This window comes from Theobroma cacao, chromosome 1 (assembly GCF_053813885.1).
Source record: "Theobroma cacao isolate CCN51 chromosome 1, ASM5381388v1, whole genome shotgun sequence".
NCBI lineage: Eukaryota > Viridiplantae > Streptophyta > Magnoliopsida > Malvales > Malvaceae > Theobroma > Theobroma cacao.
In genome coordinates, this window is record NC_142639.1 from 16,238,694 (window position 1) to 16,258,863 (window position 20,170).

General features: G+C 36.8%; 2 protein-coding genes across 13 annotated transcripts; one reads left to right on the top strand and one right to left on the bottom strand.

Annotated features, from left to right (window-relative positions):
* Positions 1-439: 439 nt before the first annotated feature.
* On the bottom strand, positions 440-14,122 carry LOC18612713 (uncharacterized). Of its 12 annotated transcripts, XM_088803106.1 has the most exons (9): positions 13,727-14,122; positions 11,453-11,596; positions 10,724-10,808; positions 9,875-9,933; positions 7,895-9,371; positions 2,850-2,934; positions 1,947-2,059; positions 1,267-1,577; positions 440-1,129 (listed from the first exon to the last, which is right to left on the bottom strand). In XM_088803106.1, exons 5-6 carry the CDS (start codon positions 9,363-9,365, stop codon positions 2,885-2,887), a joined length of 1,521 nt encoding a protein of 506 aa, XP_088659232.1. In that variant the 5' UTR covers positions 9,366-9,371; positions 9,875-9,933; positions 10,724-10,808; positions 11,453-11,596; positions 13,727-14,122; the 3' UTR covers positions 440-1,129; positions 1,267-1,577; positions 1,947-2,059; positions 2,850-2,884. The 12 variants fall into 12 exon arrangements, 10 of the variants coding, with proteins under 10 accessions (XP_088659232.1, XP_088659234.1, XP_088659230.1 ...); XM_088803108.1 differs by lacking the exons at positions 10,724-10,808; positions 11,453-11,596 and having other exon boundaries at positions 440-932; positions 1,019-1,126; positions 13,727-14,119; XM_088803104.1 differs by lacking the exons at positions 10,724-10,808; positions 11,453-11,596 and having other exon boundaries at positions 440-932; positions 1,012-1,126; positions 13,727-14,119.
* A 2,305-nt stretch (positions 14,123-16,427) lies between these two features.
* On the top strand, positions 16,428-18,698 carry LOC18612715 (cytochrome P450 CYP82J17-like). Its single transcript, XM_018118712.2, has 2 exons — positions 16,428-17,841; positions 17,947-18,698. The coding sequence occupies exons 1-2, from the start codon at positions 16,993-16,995 to the stop codon at positions 18,571-18,573; spliced, it is 1,476 nt and encodes a 491-aa protein (XP_017974201.2). The 5' UTR covers positions 16,428-16,992; the 3' UTR covers positions 18,574-18,698.
* Positions 18,699-20,170: the final 1,472 nt, after the last annotated feature.

Consider the following 20,170-nt stretch of genomic DNA (forward strand, 5'->3'; position numbering starts at 1 on the left):
AGTTGAAATTCATTGGTAATATTTGTTTGTAATTAATGATGGAATATGATTTGTCGAAAATTTTGTTGGTAATTACGAATAGAATTGTTGACAAATTATTGACAAATTATCAACAAAACCAACTTTGAAGTCACAAGCCGTATTCGTTGGTAGTGTCCAATTTCGTCTATAATCTGTCGTTATTACGTATGAACTTCATCAATAATTCCATCAATAATCCGTCGTTATTGAGTATGAACTTTATCGGTAATTCCATCAGTAACTGATGAAATTTGTCACTAATAAATGAACTCCATCGACAATTCCATTGGTAATACAAATAGTGCAAGTTTTTTTTTTTGGTTTTGAGAATTAAATTTGTCTTGTTTGTAATAAAATTTTGATATGATGTTGTTATTGATAAAGTAAACGTATAACAAACAAATAAGCATATAGAAAATATGAAAATCTAATAGAAATTGTTATTAATAAAAATATTCAACTGTAAAAATCAAATAATAATCTAAATATTCTGTTTACAAATCTCATTGAAGGGGTGGGTGTGGCTATTGCTATGGTGGAGGTTGCAAAGGCCCAAACTCGTCTGGCTGAGGCTGCGATCTCCTTGATCCAATTACATCCATCAACAAACCCTTAATATCAGTTAAACCTGTCATCAAGGTCGTCACATTGCTAAGCAATTGTTGATATCCTTTGCGCTCAGGCACGGGAGTCGACATAGGAGGTGATGCATCATTTGGTCCACAAGCAGACTTAGACGTCATGGTTGTAGCCAGAAGTCTCAAAGAAAGGACTCGAGTGCCAAATCTGTTTATGTTAGTCCAAGTACTCATCAACCTTCCAATGGGCTTGATCCATGCCTTTGGATCAAAGTCCAGTTGGCTCGACGGCTCCGCACCATACTTCTTCACTATTGCCGAAGTGTATGATTCCTACAAAAAAAAAAGCAAGTAAAATTCTTAAGATATTTAATTGGTAAGCAACATATATATCGAATATATATAAACATACGTATTACTTATAGAAGCAATCTTGGACTTGTTGTCCATAAATCCCTCAGCACCCTTTTGTCGTTTGTGAGTGTATTTGAAGAGGTCAGAGAATGTAACTTGTCGCTTTTTTTCCTCTTCTTGTAAGCATAAAAGGAGAAAAAAAAATATATACACATCATTAAAAGAATCGCAATCGTTAATTAGCATAAAAAATTATATTATTAAATTGAATCATTTATGTAATATACATATCTATCAAAATAAAAGCACGTACCATCCTTTTATGGTAAAAGGCGAAAGGTAAAGAACCACTTATATGTTTTGCCACACTACTATCCTTTTTGGTGAGGTGGTTTTGCTTTGCCGTGCATGATCATGCTTGCCATTCCGACATTGACCATACTTGATCAATAAGTTGGTCCCATACCTCAGTTATGATCCACGGTCACGCTTTACCCTTCGTTAATACGAGATCGACGTCAAGGCCACCCGTTTCTCTCTTCGCCTAATCGTGCTTATCCGCTAATAGGTCCTTAAGATGATCCTTGCAAATTTTCTCCCATATGGACTTCACCTCTGTCGTTTCTACAACAACCCATGTGAAAGATTCTTACAGGAAAAAACTATTTAAGTACAAAAAATTATGATAAAATAAAATATACTATATCTTTACATTACTTTGAATTTTCACCACATGTTATCCTTATGCTTCGAAGGAACCTGCCTGTCACGACCCAAATTCCGGGTCATGACCGGCGCATGGGTCCAATGGACATAATCCACTAAATCCAAGCAAGCCTATTATTTATTTTACTTATGATTCTATTTATTATCACTAAGTCGTATTTCATGACTTTGAGTCAAAATAGTGATACACATTGCCAACTCGTACTGGCATTACTCTTTTAAAATTTACATTTAAGTTCATCTATACATAACAAAATAATACTCGACCTCCAGCGGAGTGACTCGGATGGATATACAGCTACCGAATGCCGAGACACCTACCAGAAGATGTACACAGATCTACAAGGACACCTCGTCCTAATTATCGGCTACCTCGTGATCTGAAAACATGAATTTGAAAATGGTGAGTATAAACCCAGTGAGTGAACAAGGAAGGGAACAAGCAACAATTAGGAAAAATTTAAAATCATGATGCACTTGTTTCAAACAATGCAATTTAGTTCATTCCTATTTAAAACCCCTCCAAACCCCAGAGTTTTTCGCTACAGCGAGCATGAATTTCGATGCAGTGAAAACAAAGCAACAAGAGAAACATTTTTCCTCACTCAACAATAGCCATCCTGCTAAACTAATAAAATCAACCTAACATTCATGAAAATTCTCAAAGTATAATGTGTCAAATTTTACGTACATTACAACCATAAATCATTGTCCATCAATTTGCTATATCACACACATTTACATATGTATATATATATATACGTATATACCCATCATCATCATCTCATCAACCCATCATCATCATCACCAGCTCATCATCATCATCATCACCAGCTCATGCGCACTCCCTACTCGCACATGGCTGGGTCATCACCGGATTATGCGCACTCCCTACTCGCACATAACCGGGTCATCCTCGGCTTATGCACACTCCCTACTCGCACATAGCCGAGTCAACATAATTACACAACATTATATTCAAGCATATATGTATATCAACATAATGCAGCCACATAGAAATCCATAATAACCACATTTCATAACATAAACCTTTTCTTAAAAGCTTGTTCCCAAGGCATTCATTTTCATGAAAAATTTCATAAAATCATTCAAACACTTTGTTCAAAATAGTCATATTCCCAAAACAATTTTGATAGGCAGTCCACTCACAGGTGTTGAAAATTCGGATTCTGGGTGAACTCTGACTAATAGTCCTCAGGCGTAATTCCTTTGCCTTTTCCGGACGTCTCACCACCTTGACAAATAACAAAGTCGAGGAATTTACTATATTGTCCGTAAATTGATATAAATTAATTTAAACTACTAATGCTTGATATGTAATGCAAAAATATGTCTGATTACCGCTTAATCACGGTATCGATTAAATTTGACCGATCACCCGATTAATCGGCGATTGTGTCCAAATCACCTCCAAATTAATTCATTTCTCCTCTAATACCTTAATTTACCACATACATTTAAATAAAGCCAAATTCAGCATTAGAACCCTCACAATTCCTTATAGAAAAAAATTTGGTCATTTGGTGTACTAGCATCGAATCTTTTTCTACATAACCGTTTCACCTTACTTCATCATTTTCCATGCCATTTTCCTTGAAATAAAAACAATACCCCATTGATATTCAGCCCTCATGGTTCAGCCAACAAGGAACCCTAGAGAAATTGAATATTTCTTTTGTGTTTTTGTTCATAACCATGCTTAACTATCCCTAAACACTAACATAGTCTAAAATCAAATTATTCCAACAATAATTCCTCTTCCATACCCATTTTTCAGAATTGAATTCATCATGATAACTCAATATTCAACCATGGAAATCAAGAACAAAAGCATGGGTAAGCTAGGTATCAAGGAGAATTAAAGAAATTTTAACTTACCTAGCTTGTTTCCTTGATTTCTTCACTTTTTCTTTGAATTTCCACCTAGGTTTTCTTGTTTTTCCTTTTGTTCTTCCTTTTTTCTGGTTGCTGGATGTCTAGGCCGAATATGGTGAGGGAATTGGGGATTTAATGGGCTGATTTCTATAGAAAATAATAAAATAATCAAGCATGCCATGTGTCACATGCTTATTGGCCAAATTTTTAACTTTTTGACTTTTTCTTCTTAATTTTCCACCACAAATATTCTGGTATTTATCCAATCCTACCACAATTAAAATCCCTTGGTCTTGACAAGTGCTGGGCCGAAAATTTTACTGATTTGCCCCCGAGACAAAAAAATTACGATTTTACCCTTATACTCTGAAATGTACCGGAATCTCATTATTTCTACTTTTCAACCTAAAATAACACTAATATTGATCAATATTAACTAAATGGGGCAAAAATTGTTTAAAAAAAATTTTCGTTTAGTCCACTAGTGGCAAAATTACCATTTTGCCCTTGTGCTCTATAAATACCGAGAATCAAAATTTTTCACTACTAAACATCATTTTATACTCCAATAATCATAATTATATTTCATATAATTATTCTTGGTCAAATGTGATCAAATCTTGGCTAAAAATCTCCATTTTATCATCAAATGGTAAAATGACCGTTTTGTCCCTAATCGGTCAATTTTCTGATGGACTCCAAACTGGACCTTGAACTCCAAATCACTATTCTAAACCATTCTGTTGGTTTTAAAATTTTCAAATTCCTCTTAGAATTTCTATTTGAACTAGTTCAAGGCTCGATTTAACTTAATTGTACCACTCGATACAATACCGTCTTTTAATCGAGCTTGACAGGGTCTCACATTCTCCCCCACTAATAAAAATTCGGTCCCCGAATTTAAATTCAATGTAGAGTGGCTTACCTTTACATATCGAAGAGGTGTGGATGCTTTGTCCGCATCTCATCCTCAGCTTCCCACGTTACCTCCTCGCCAGTGTGATTCCGCCACAACACTTTCACTGAGGCTACATCCTTTGAACGGAGCTTTTTAACTTGCCTATCAAGGATAGCTACTGGTTGTTCCTCATAGGTTAGATCATCTTGCAACTGAATTGTTTCATACCGTATTACATGTGATGGATCTGGGTTGTACTTCCTAAGCATGGATACATGAAACACGGGATGAATATTAGAGAGGTCTGGTGGTAATGCCAAACGATAAGCCACCGCTCCAACCTTTTCTAAGATCTCGAATGGCCCTATATACCGAGGACTTAACTTCCCTTTCTTGCCAAACCTCATTATCCCTTTAGTTGGCGAAACTTTCAAAAATACATGATCTCCTACTTGGAATTCCAAGTCTCTCCGTCGGTTATCAGCATATGATTTCTGTCTACTTTGTGCTGTTAACATCCTTTGACGGATCATGTGTATTTTCTCGGTTGCATCCTGCACCAATTCAGGCCCCAAAAGTTTCCTTTCTCCCACCTCTAGCCATCCAATGGGTGACCTACATCTTCGTCCATATAAGGCCTCAAATGGTGCCATTTGGATGCTAGTTTGGAAACTGTTGTTGTAGGCAAATTCCACTAAGGGTAAATATTGTTCCCACCTGACACCAAGATCTATCACACAAGCCCTCAACATATCCTCCAATGTCTGTATGGTCCGTTCAGATTGTCCATCAGTCTGAGGGTGGAAAGCTGTGCTGAAATCCAACTTAGTGCCCAATGCTTCTTGCAACTTTCCCCAAAACCTACTAGTAAACTGAGCTCCTCTGTCAGATACTATAGAAATGGGAATACCATGTAGTCGCACTATCTCATCCACATAAACTCGAGCATATTGGGCAGCCCCATAAGTAGTCTTAACCGGAAGAAAATGAGCTGACTTTGTTAACCGGTCCACTACTATCCAAATTGAATCATATCCCCCACTGGTTCGAGGCAAACCCGTTACAAAGTCCATAGCAATATGTTCCCACTTCCACTCGGGTACTGGTAATGGCTGTAGTAGCCCTGCAGGCTTTTGATGCTCGGCCTTAACCTGCTGACAAACTAGGCACTTGGAGACAAACTCAGCTACATCTCTCTTAAGTCTTTCCCACCAATACACCTCTTTCAAATCTTGATACATTTTTGTAGCCCCTGGATGTACCACATAAGCTGCCATGTGAGCTTCCTCTAATATTTCTCTCCTCAACCCGTCACCATCAGGCACATAAAGTCTGGTTCCATACCTCAACACTCCATCTGTGCCTTTAGTAAACATTTTTCCTTTCCTACCCTGAGGATCCTCTAAGGCCTTAATCACAAATTCATCTTTACTTTGTGCTTCTTTAATCCTGTCCATTAAAATAGGCCTCACTCTAAAGTGTGCTAACAAAGCATTTGTCTCCGCAACTTCCAAACGCACACCTATGTCTCCCAAACTATGGATCTCTCTAACCAAAGATCTCCTACCAATGGAAATATGTGCCAAGCTTCCCATTGATTTTCGACTCAAGGCATCCGCCACTACATTGGCCTTACCGGGATGATAAAGAATAGTACAATCATAATCCTTTAGCAACTCCATCCATCTACGTTGCCGTAAGTTAAGATCCCTCTGCTGAAATATATACTTCAGACTTTTGTGGTCCGTGTATATCTCGCAAGTCTCACCATACAAGTAATGTCTCCAAATCTTTAAGGCAAACACGATTGCTGCCATTTCCAAATCGTGTATGGGGTAATTCTGCTTATGCCTTTTAAGTTGCCTAGATGCATACGCAATCACCTTCCCATGTTGCATCAATACACATCCTAAACCAACCCCCGATGCATCACAAAACACCGTGTAACCCCCTGTGCCTTGCGGCAGGCTTAACACTGGAGCTGTGGTGAGACATGCCTTAAGCTTCTCAAAACTATTCTCACAAGCATCAGACCACTCAAATTTTGTATCTTTACGTGTCAGCTTAGTCAAAGGGGCAACTATTTTGGAGAAGTCTTTCACAAAGCGACGATAATAGCCAGCTAAACCCACAAAGCTTCTAATCTCCGTAACTGATGTTGGCCTTGGCCATTTTTCCACTGCTTCAATTTTCTTTGTATCAACTCGTATCCCCTCCTTAGATACCACATGCCCCAAGAATGCAACACTTTCGAGCCAAAACTCACACTTGGAGAACTTAGCATACAATCGATGTTCTCTCAAAATTTGGAGCACTATCTTAAGATGCTGCTCATGCTCCTCTCGACTCTTTGAATATATCAAAATATCATCAATAAACACCACTACAAACTTATCCAAATAAGGTTTGAACACTCGGTTCATCAAATCCATAAAGGCTGCAGGAGCATTCGTGAGCCCAAATGACATCACTAAGAACTCATAGTGCCCATATCTTGTTCGAAATGCGGTCTTGGGTATATCTTCGTTCCGGATTCTCAACTGATGGTACCCAGATCGCAGATCTATCTTAGAAAAACATTGTGCTCCTTGTAGTTGATCAAATAAATCATCTATCCTTGGGAGAGGATATTTATTCTTCACCGTCACTTTATTAAGCTGTCGATAATCAATGCACAGCCTAAGTGACCCATCTTTCTTCTTCACAAATAACACTGGTGCTCCCCATGGGGATACACTAGGTCGTATGAAACCTTTATCCAACAAATCCTCCAACTGATCCTTAAGCTCTTTAAGCTCTGCAGGTGCCATTCTATATGGGGGTATGGATATAGGTCTAATGTCGGGAATCAAATCTATGCAAAACTCAACCTCCCGTTCAGGAGGCAAACCTGGTAGCTCTTCAGGAAATACATCCACGAACTCCTTCACCACCGACACTTGAGTTACATCTCCAATCTTTGCCTGACTATCCTTTACAACAGCCAAGTAACCTATACAACCCTGTCGTAATAATCTTCTGGCAGATATGACCGATATCAAATTGGTTGGAGCATTACTCCTATCCCCTTGAATACTAAATGATGGTTCACCGGGGAAATCAAATCTAACCAATTTATGATAGCAGTCCACACTAGCATGACAGGGTGATAACCAATTCATCCCCAAGATTACATCAAAGTCTAAGGTGTCTAGCACCACTAGATTCACCGAAGTGTCTTTATCCTGGACTCGCACTACACAAGACTCATATTCCCACTCGGCCACAAATATCTCCTTTAAAGGAGTAGACACCACTAATTGTTCCTCTCTCCTAACACGACCTCTACCCAACCGAGATGCAAAACATGGAGAGATAAAAGAATGGGTAGCACCAGGATCAAATAGTACTCGAGCATTCATATTACAAACGGAGAGAATACCTGAGACCACGGCATTGGATGTTTGAGCCTCCTGCTGTGTTAAAGCAAACACCCTCGCTTGGCCTCTACCAATAGAACTTTGATGTCCGGACCCAGATGGTCTGCCTTGAGAGGAAGTACCCGCACCTCTACCTCTCGATCCACTAACCTCCCGGCCAGATGAGACAGCAACTGACGGAGCAGATGAAGCTGGCTGAGTGGAACCACGAGCAGAATCTGGTGATTGATGTGCCATCGGACAATCCCTCCTAATATGCCCAGGTTGACCGCACCCGTAACAAGTTTTTGTAGTAAGGAAGCACCGTCCACTATGTCGTCTCCCACAAGTATCACAAGAGCGAATGACTTGACTACTCTGTCTAGAATCTTGCTGCCTCCTAGAATTGAAGGTTCTCTGTCCCACCCTAATATTAGCACCAGGTGCGTCACTCCCCTGCTGCGGTAACCGTGAGTCCCTCTGTGGACCCTGACGGCTAGAAGATGAACCACCACTGCTGAAATCTCTACGGCCCTGATAACCCTCTGTCTTGCCCCTTTTTGCTCTATCTCTCGCAGCCCTACTCTCATTGGTCCTCATCTCGATGCGTTGAGCACGATCCACTGCTGCAGAATAGGTAGTGAAATCTCGGGATGCCACAGCCCTAAATAATGGCTCCACTAACCCATCCACAAATCTCTGAATCTTCATCTCCTCAGTAGAAACGAGATAGGGCGCATAACGAGCTAGCTGCGTGAACTTGATGTCATACTCAGACACCGTCATGCTTGAAGTCTGTACCAAAGTCTCAAACTCTCTAGCTCTAGCATTACGCACACTGAGTGGTAAGAATCGATCTAAGAAGGCTACACTGAACTCACTCCAAGCCAACGGTGTTGCATTAGTCGGTCTGCCTCTACATAAAGAGCTATACCATTCCTGCGCCACATCCTCTAATTGGAAGGCGGCTAGCTCAACTGACCGAACACTAGAACATCCCAAGGCTTTACAAATTTTCTCCATCTTATCCAAGAAAACCTGGGGTTTCTCCGATGCATCAGACCCTGAAAATGTTGGAGGCTTAAGCTTGAGAAAGTCAGGAAGAGAAATATCTAGATGTCCCCTCTCCTCCTCATGATGTTGGTGATCGGCCTGTCCTTGGGAGCTAGGGGATTCTTGTACTGTAGGTCTCCCCTCTACTACCCTTTGTATATCTTCCATGCGGGTCGCCATCATCTCTACAACCCGGTTAACTCCCTGTAGGCCTGCCGCCAAATCCTCAATAGTAATACCCCTAGCTGGGTGTCTATCTACATCACCTGAGGACTGTCCCTCTTCTTGCCTACTCACAGGCGTATCCAACCCCACCGGCCTAGTGACCCTGCCACGTCTACCTCGGCCTCTCTGGGTGGATGCCCGTGGTCTATCTGCCATCTCAATGGGAACATCTTGCTCCCCTGCCCGTCTTGAGGCGGCTCGTGTCTTAGGCGGCATTCTTACCTAGACAAAAGCAAACGCCTGTTATTAAACACATATTATAATCATACTTAAAGCAACAGGTGGTTTCTAAGATAGGGAATCTATGCGGTCATTTGGTTGTAAAATGTGCCGCGGTTCACACTTTACAACTGAAGTTCCCACATAAAGACCCGACTCTCCGCTGGACTAACAAAAAGGAAGTTCTAGGACCTAGACAAACCTAGGGCTCTGATACCAATACTGTCACGACCCAAATTCCGGGTCATGACCGGCGCATGGGTCCAATGGACATAATCCACTAAATCCAAGCAAGCCTATTATTTATTTTACTTATGATTCTATTTATTATCACTAAGTCGTATTTCATGACTTTGAGTCAAAATAGTGATACACATTGCCAACTCGTACTGGCATTACTCTTTTAAAATTTACATTTAAGTTCATCTATACATAACAAAATAATACTCGACCTCCAGCGGAGTGACTCGGATGGATATACAGCTACCGAATGCCGAGACACCTACCAGAAGATGTACACAGATCTACAAGGACACCTCGTCCTAATTATCGGCTACCTCGTGATCTGAAAACATGAATTTGAAAATGGTGAGTATAAACCCAGTGAGTGAACAAGGAAGGGAACAAGCAACAATTAGGAAAAATTTAAAATCATGATGCACTTGTTTCAAACAATGCAATTTAGTTCATTCCTATTTAAAACCCCTCCAAACCCCAGAGTTTTTCGCTACAGCGAGCATGAATTTCGATGCAGTGAAAACAAAGCAACAAGAGAAACATTTTTCCTCACTCAACAATAGCCATCCTGCTAAACTAATAAAATCAACCTAACATTCATGAAAATTCTCAAAGTATAATGTGTCAAATTTTACGTACATTACAACCATAAATCATTGTCCATCAATTTGCTATATCACACACATTTACATATGTATATATATATATACGTATATACCCATCATCATCATCTCATCAACCCATCATCATCATCACCAGCTCATCATCATCATCATCACCAGCTCATGCGCACTCCCTACTCGCACATGGCTGGGTCATCACCGGATTATGCGCACTCCCTACTCGCACATAACCGGGTCATCCTCGGCTTATGCACACTCCCTACTCGCACATAGCCGAGTCAACATAATTACACAACATTATATTCAAGCATATATGTATATCAACATAATGCAGCCACATAGAAATCCATAATAACCACATTTCATAACATAAACCTTTTCTTAAAAGCTTGTTCCCAAGGCATTCATTTTCATGAAAAATTTCATAAAATCATTCAAACACTTTGTTCAAAATAGTCATATTCCCAAAACAATTTTGATAGGCAGTCCACTCACAGGTGTTGAAAATTCGGATTCTGGGTGAACTCTGACTAATAGTCCTCAGGCGTAATTCCTTTGCCTTTTCCGGACGTCTCACCACCTTGACAAATAACAAAGTCGAGGAATTTACTATATTGTCCCTAAATTGATATAAATTAATTTAAACTACTAATGCTTGATATGTAATGCAAAAATATGTCTGATTACCGCTTAATCACGGTATCGATTAAATTTGACCGATCACCCGATTAATCGGCGATTGTGTCCAAATCACCTCCAAATTAATTCATTTCTCCTCTAATACCTTAATTTACCACATACATTTAAATAAAGCCAAATTCAGCATTAGAACCCTCACAATTCCTTATAGAAAAAAATTTGGTCATTTGGTGTACTAGCATCGAATCTTTTTCTACATAACCGTTTCACCTTACTTCATCATTTTCCATGCCATTTTCCTTGAAATAAAAACAATACCCCATTGATATTCAGCCCTCATGGTTCAGCCAACAAGGAACCCTAGAGAAATTGAATATTTCTTTTGTGTTTTTGTTCATAACCATGCTTAACTATCCCTAAACACTAACATAGTCTAAAATCAAATTATTCCAACAACAATTCCTCTTCCATACCCATTTTTCAGAATTGAATTCATCATGATAACTCAATATTCAACCATGGAAATCAAGAACAAAAGCATGGGTAAGCTAGGTATCAAGGAGAATTAAAGAAATTTTAACTTACCTAGCTTGTTTCCTTGATTTCTTCACTTTTTCTTTGAATTTCCACCTAGGTTTTCTTGTTTTTCCTTTTGTTCTTCCTTTTTTCTGGTTGCTGGATGTCTAGGCCGAATATGGTGAGGGAATTGGGGATTTAATGGGCTGATTTCTATAGAAAATAATAAAATAATCAAGCATGCCATGTGTCACATGCTTATTGGCCAAATTTTTAACTTTTTGACTTTTTCTTCTTAATTTTCCACCACAAATATTCTGGTATTTATCCAATCCTACCACAATTAAAATCCCTTGGTCTTGACAAGTGCTGGGCCGAAAATTTTACTGATTTGCCCCCGAGACAAAAAAATTACGATTTTACCCTTATACTCTGAAATGTACCGGAATCTCATTATTTCTACTTTTCAACCTAAAATAACACTAATATTGATCAATATTAACTAAATGGGGCAAAAATTGTTTAAAAAAAAATTTTCGTTTAGTCCACTAGTGGCAAAATTACCATTTTGCCCTTGTGCTCTATAAATACCGAGAATCAAAATTTTTCACTACTAAACATCATTTTATACTCCAATAATCATAATTATATTTCATATAATTATTCTTGGTCAAATGTGATCAAATCTTGGCTAAAAATCTCCATTTTATCATCAAATGGTAAAATGACCGTTTTGTCCCTAATCGGTCAATTTTCTGATGGACTCCAAACTGGACCTTGAACTCCAAATCACTATTCTAAACCATTCTGTTGGTTTTAAAATTTTCAAATTCCTCTTAGAATTTCTATTTGAACTAGTTCAAGGCTCGATTTAACTTAATTGTACCACTCGATACAATACCGTCTTTTAATCGAGCTTGACAGGGTCTCACACTGCCTTTATGTATACTAAAGCCCACTGAAGTTATTCTTGATAATCCTTGCAATTATGAGAGTAACGCCAATCTCCTTGGAAGTACTAGAAAATAGACTTATTGGTTAGTAAAATGCATTACTTAATTAACTAAATATTGAGTGTATATAATTAATGATATAAATTTGAGTAGAGGAAATTACCTATCTCTGAGAGGATGTAGTAATATTTGTCGGTCCGGATGCGTCAGAGTCAGCAAGCCAAGACTCAACCTTTAACCCTTAGACTGCGACATGATATTGGACGCAATATCATTGTCTGGAGTAGTGGGGGTTCTCAATCTTAGTACCTCCTCCTCTGACTATACCTCAATATCTACTATTGGAGTAATGGGAGTCCTTCGTCTAGAGGGAGGATGCAATAGTAAGGGTGTCGACTGTGGTGGAGGTAGCGATAAAGGAGGTCGGGCACTTGAAAGGTTAGTGCTACAAGTATTGTCCTATCTTCGAAGGCCTTCCTTTGACTTGTTTCTCACCACAACCATGTCAAAACCTTAATTAATTTAAATAATTTTTAATTATCTTCAATTAGCTAATTTTATTATTAATTTGACTAATGACTAATACTTATAATTAATACATTACATTACTTAATTAACTTAATCATTTAAATACATTATTAACACCTTTAGTCATTAATTTAAATATTTTTAAAATTCAATATTATTACTAATTTTGTTAATTGCTTAATTACTAAAAAATTTTATTCATTTCGTTAGTTAAATTATTTAACTATTTCCCTATAAACCTTAATAAATTTAAATAATTTTTAATTATCTTCAATTAGCAAATTTAATTATTTGATTGCTGACTAATACTTATAATTAATACATTACATTAGTTAATTAACTTAATCATTTAACTACGTTATTAACACCTTTAATTAGTCATTAATTTAAATATTTTTTAAGTTAAATAATATTACTTATGTAGTTCATTGCTTAATAATTAATTTGCTTAATCCATTTGATTAGTAAAAAGTATTTCTATCTTGCTTAATTAATCACTAGATTTAATTATGCCCTAATTATTTGTAAATAACTAAAGCCTAAACCAGCATTTTTTTCAATTGAATTCTCTTTGCCAACAACTATATAATAAAAAGCTAAACTCTAACAAATCAACAGCAAAAAGCCAACAAAAACAAATTATCAAGCCCCAGAACAATAGCAAAACCTCAAATAACAAATAATCACATTTTTTTTTCATTTCATTACAAACCAAATAATCCAATTCAATCAAACAATAATATGGCAAAAATTGGCAATTAAAGCTTAAATCCACAACAACCAAAACCTCAAATATTCAAACAACAAAATCCTCAAATATTAAATCAATTAAAACCACAAATTAATGGGGGATTGTAAGCACCAAAAGAAAGAGAAGATTTTCCCGGCTGAGGTAGGGGCAGCGGCAGGGGCGGCTCAACCGTGGCCGACCAGTCAAAAGAAGATGATGGGGTGGGGCATTAAGTCCAGCAGCGGTCGATATGGGTTGGTCACCAATGGATGGGAGGGGGTGCTCGGATGGGGTGAAGCGAGAGTAGAAGGGAGATAAGAGAAATCGAAGAGTGAAGAGAGAGAACAAAACAGAGAGAGAAAACTGTAAAGGGTGAAATGAGAAGAAAAATCTTGAGTGGGGATTTTATTAAGATTATTGACGGATGGTTCCGTTGGTAATTAAAATAAGGTAAATTGGGAAAAATCCCATGTGTGAATTTTAAATATGCATTACCAAAGGATATGTCGACAGACACCTCCATTGGTAGTCTAAAAATTAATGCCGACGAAAATTCTGTTGGCATATCTATCTGTAATGTTACCATTGCCTAACCAAGTTATTAACCACATAGCCCATCGGCTAGGTGGTCGGTAACTATTAAATTTCCCATCATGTTATTATTCATATGCGTCATTATATTATCAACGAAATATCGATAGAATTTATTTCATTGAAATATTTCGTCGATATATCTCACAATCTTGTTCTGTCGGTAATCGGTTGATATTCCGTCATAATCAGTTCCATCAGTAAAAAGTGTTTTTCTTGTAGTGATGGTTTATTATCTTGTGAGAGAAAACGTAGGATATTACAGCTTTTAATCAATCACTATAGGATTTGTTTTTTGTTTTGTCCTTTTTTGGTGGATAAGAGCTGTGCGATACTAAGGCTCGCGCACCCACCATGACAGCAAGAAAGCTATACTAGCAGCATTAGCATTCCACCCATATAACAATTCTAGGCAGGGAGTTACGATGGATCATTTCACCACCATTAAATTTAGAATTAATATTTGATGTATTAACAATGTATAACTTCATACCATTAAATATTGATATCTTATTAATGAAATATTATTTTGAAGGAAAGAAAAAATTGATAAAGCTTCAAAACGAGATTAAATTTTAATATCAATTTTTTATTTCTTTCAAAATAATTCTTCATTAATGATATGTCAAAATTGATGACCTGATAATATATAAAAATTATATACTGTCAATATATTAAATATTTTCCTGTAAACTTATACTTGTTTTGCCTCTACCCTTTTCTTTTTTTGCCCAACTCTGGCTTCTTAATTAGCTAGGCATTAGTTCTTCATTATCAATTCTAAGTACTTATAACTTTAAACTGCATAGGCTTTACTGTAACACTGGCTCGATGTTCATTTCTTTTTCCTCCCTGCAACTTTTATGTAAATGGCAAATGGTCAAATTTGTTTTAAATTCTTTATTAATTGAAATATTTAGATAATCCATTAAAAAGTTCAAATCAAAAGGTTTTCAATTTTGTTCTTTTAAAGAAATTAAATTGCTAAAAGTATTTAAAGTAACAACGATCATGACTGAAATGCAATGTTGACTTCCAAAGGACAAAAACTAACATTCATTTCCAGATAAAGTGCGTATTTCCCCTTTTTTTTTCCAACACTAGTAGTGACACAGCAAAGTATGCAGGTGGTAATCATTTTCATCAAGAGTTTTTTCTGTTTCTAGTAAGACTTTTTAATTAAACATAATTATCAATTCTAATTGTTTACAAATAGTGAGAATTGTGTACCATATATATTACTTCAACATTTACATGGTTAATTCTCACCCTCTCTCTGGAATTTACCTAACAAAAAATATCACTAATTTTTAATTTTAAACTTAATTTAATACTATTTTCTTACCTTATTTTTTTTCATGTATTTCTTTTCCTCAATTACTTTTATTTCTAAATTAGTTATTTCCCATAATTTTATATATATAATAATAATTTCACTTATATTCAAAAATGAAGTAATTTCTTCTCTCACATATTGCCTTTTGTTTTATTTTACTCTCTCTCTCTCTCTCTCTCTCAACTTTTCTTTTTCTAATTATTTTTTAGTTTAAATTGAATTAAAATAATCTTAAAAGTGAACTTTTTAAACACCAATAAAAAAATTCCACGTCATATATTTTTAATGTGAAAGATTAATATTATACATGCACTGCTATTGAAATAATCCTCTTTTAACCCTATCTTAATCTTGATTAAAATATCTAAAAATTATTAATTGAAAGTAGATCAATGAAACATTATTTTTTTTTGTAATAATTTATTTTATACATGCAAGCATTTGGTTTATTAATTAATGCATGATCTTCCACTTAAAACAAATAGGGTTCATATCCCCTTCTTTTAAATATAAAAAAAATTAATTCATTTTATTCTTAGGTAATATCTTAAAGCAGTTTCACAAGTCACCTGAGTTGGAATACACGTTAGATAGCACTTAAAAACACACCTAATCATCCAACACCCAATAAGATCCATACTGCTTTTGCATCTGTAAATTACAAGTATAATTAAAATAAGGTTTATGTTGATAGGTGCATATCAATAGTTATTGAGCTTTACAAAATGACATTATCGTAATATATTTTAAATTCGTTTTTTTTTTCCTGATAATGTCTTTCATCATAGCAACCTTTCGCATTCTTCTGCTCCATCGATCCACCCACTTCTATGTGTTCCAAGCTCCCTCACCCCTTATCTTTATCTTGGTTTCTCCGTCAAAACCCATCTCTCTTTGTCGCTTCTTCCTTCATTCATTTTCCCTGTAGTCATCATGGTTTTTACGATCTCTAGAAGCTTTTACAACTCCGATATATATATATATTTACTCATTGTTTAATCTCTTATATTTTATTTTTTCTGATCAATTTCTTCTTTTTAAATCAGAAATTGATTTAGAACTTTAAGGGGCTTCTAAGCTTAACTCTGTATTGCCAGTAGAGGAGGTGTGGTGAGTGCTGCCGGTATCGCAAGAGAGAAGCCAACCTTTCTTAGAACAGCCATTGAACACTCGCCTCTAGTCACGCAACTATGCAAAGCTTTGCAAATAAGCAGAAGCAAAAGGGCTGTTGCAACTTACAAAGTCAAAATTGAATTTTCTTTTATAGCAAAAATAACAGCGACTGTCGTCTAGCAATCCGACCTTGATCTAGTGGTCATACTATTTTCTATGGAAAAGGTCCAGGTTCTCTTCTGTCTTGTACTTCAAGCTACAGTCCTGCCGCTAGACTGTTTTTCACTTCTTCGCCTGCTGCGCTCGAAAAATTTTCAAATCCACTAATAAACTTACTGTAATTTAGCCCTATCTTATCATGGATGTGTCCTCTTATCTACCAGCAGTCGTTGCAGGCTTCTTGGGATTGCTAATATTGTACAATCTTACTGTAACACTTGCCCGAACCCTTGCGGCAATGGCAGATAAATATGGACCTGTCTTCACAATCCGAATTGGCATATACCGCACCCTTATCGTTTCCAATCATGAGGCAGTTAAGGAGTGTTTCACCACTAACGACAAGATCTTAGCCAATCGCCCAAGATCGAATGCAGGAACATACCTTGCTTACGACCATGCAGGCTTTGGGTTTGCCCCTTATGGAACATATTGGCGTCAGATGCGTAAGCTAGCCGTGCTTGAACTTCTGTCTGTCCATAGGCTAGCGACATTAACGCATGTTCGAGTATCAGAGGTGGATGCATTTATAAAAAATTTGTGCTTCTTTTGCAAGAAAAGCGAGCAGAGTCCAAATCAAAAGATCTCGATTAGTCAAAGGCTTGAAGTTCTGAACTTGAATATGATGCTAAGAACAATTGCAGGGACGAGATATTTCTCAGATGCTGATGGTGAAAACGACAAGGAAGCACAACGTGCCATGAAGCTTATCAAAGAATTTTCGTACTTGCTAGGTGTTACTGCCCTCTCGGAAGTAGTTCCATTTTTAAAATGGATTGATTTCTGGGGCCATCAAGTCAAATCTATGAAGCGTATTTCGAAAGAGATGGACTCTCTTATTGAAAGTTGGGTTGATGAACATAAATTAAGGAGGTTTAAAATTGGAGCAAAAAACAATCAAGACTTCATCGACGTGCTGCTATCTGCAATAGAGGATGATTCCATGTTTGGCCATACACGAGAAACGATTATCAAGGCAACAGTAACGGTATGCTATTTTGACTCTTGAGTCTTCATATGTTCGCAAATCATAAATTTCATTTTATTAATAACCATCCTGATCCTAGCTAATTTACCTTGTTAATTATATTAGGTTTTAATCTCAGCAGGTAGTGACTCGACATCCCGTACGTTGACGTGGATTTTGTCCAACTTGATGAACAATAGAAATGCCATGAAGCGTGCTCAAGAAGAGCTAGACCTCAAAATCGGTAGAGATAGATGGGTGGAGGACTGTGATATTGAGAAATTAGTCTATCTCCAGGCCATTATTAAGGAAACATTTCGCCTGTATCCAGCAGCACCTCTATCAGTTCCCCATCAGGCAATGGAATATTGTCGTATTAGCGGCTACCACATTCCAAAGGGCACTCGTTTGTTTGTGAATGTATGGAAGTTGCAACGAGACCCACGAATTTGGTCGAATCCTGAGGAGTTTGAGCCCGAAAGATTTCTCACAAGCTATCAAAACGTGGATATTCTGGGCCAACATTTTGAGCTGATTCCTTTTGGTTCTGGTAGACGATCTTGCCCAGGGATGAGTTGGGCATTGCAAGTGATACGCTTGACAATTGCTCGCTTGCTTCAAGGATTTGATTTAGCAACACCCTTAAATGCTCCAGTGGATATGACTGAAGAGCCAGGAGGCACCATGTCCAAGGCAACTCCTCTTCAACTTGTCCTCACTCCTCGCCTTCCCGATCATCTTTATCAACTCTAGGTGTAACGTAATATCATCCACTAGTTAATATCAAGCCTCTTAGATATGCACTGCTAATATTATGATGCGACTGATGTAATATATGAATAAAGCAGGGTAGTGTTGTCCCTTTCCTTTCTTTGTTCTGTGGCTAGCCGGATTGTCAGAATAATATATGCAGGCTATTCTTTTTTTTTGGTACATAATATGCAGGCCACTTTGTAATCATGCATTATGTATATATCTTGGCCTGTGCTCTGAATGCGAAAGAGTTATAGTAATGACATTTGCCTATGGTAAGGGTAACTAAGTGCCTGACTTCCCAGCTTCAGCAGCAGCTCTCTACTCTACTAGCCATATACCTTAGCCCAATGTTTTACAACAGAATTCTTGACTTGTCTTCGTTTTATTATTATTTCCTACCTTCTATTTCTCTTTTGTTTGCCCTTGTAATCTCTTTAAGCACTTTGCAATATGCAATTGCAAATGCATTCTAAGAAATCATGACCTGTGAGCATTCAAACTAATTCAATTTAAAGACTAAAAAACATATCAAGTACTTCAATACGAGGGTAATACAATAAATTTACTTTCATTATAAACATAGAATTCAAAAAAAAGTAGTCCATTACTATGGAAGGAATAACTGAAAAACTTTATGTATAAATGATTTATATTAATTCAAGATCTAATATAGTAGGAATTTAGAACGTAGAGCGTATCTTATTTATGATCCATGATCCATAGTTTACTAACGGAAATAATACTGACCAGATTAACTGGTGGTATTCAATGCACTAGGATCTTCCTCTCTTTTTCTTTATGACTCTCTAATGGGTGAGATCTTTGTGTCATTGTTCACAAGAGAGGGGACCTAACCTTACTTTTATATAGTGAATCACTAGTCTCACCCATCATAGGATTTAAGGTTTCTCATATAGGCCTACACTTTTAAACCCACTTATAACATTAAACTCTAGACCACTTTATTAGATCATAATAGGGACTATAAAATTGTCCCCTTATCAAGATCAAATCATCTTAGCCTATTTGATAAAATACAAAAATAAATAATGTAAGTCCACACAAGGTTTTAACTAGAAAATTTAACAATCTCTCACTTGGACTACATTATTTAAATTTAAATTTTGAAAACAAATTTCTTGAAATTGACATAAGCTAAGACAACCAAAAACTTTATAGGCCCAATTTTGAAAACAAATTGATCTTGAGACTACTCCAAGAACCGTTCTATTCAACAAAATTTTGTGATATAGAAAAATAGAAACAACTACGTCTACAAAGATATAACACTAACTATAATCACATATACCACTCAATCTTATCGATACGAACTCAATATGGTAGTGTAGCAATGATTAACAACACTTCCTTAATGATCTATATTCATGTGTTGTATTCTTTTGTTAGTCACTTTATTCTCTGCTTTATGCAGCCAATGCTTGTAAGAGAAATACTTGATTTATTCAGTAAACCTATATGTCTGCCTTAAATATCTCAAGATATACTTTATGTGTCAAAGACATACTCTTAAGGCCATAAATTTAGGCCCCAACCTATGCTTAAGACTAACACATGTCTTAAGTTTGCATATATG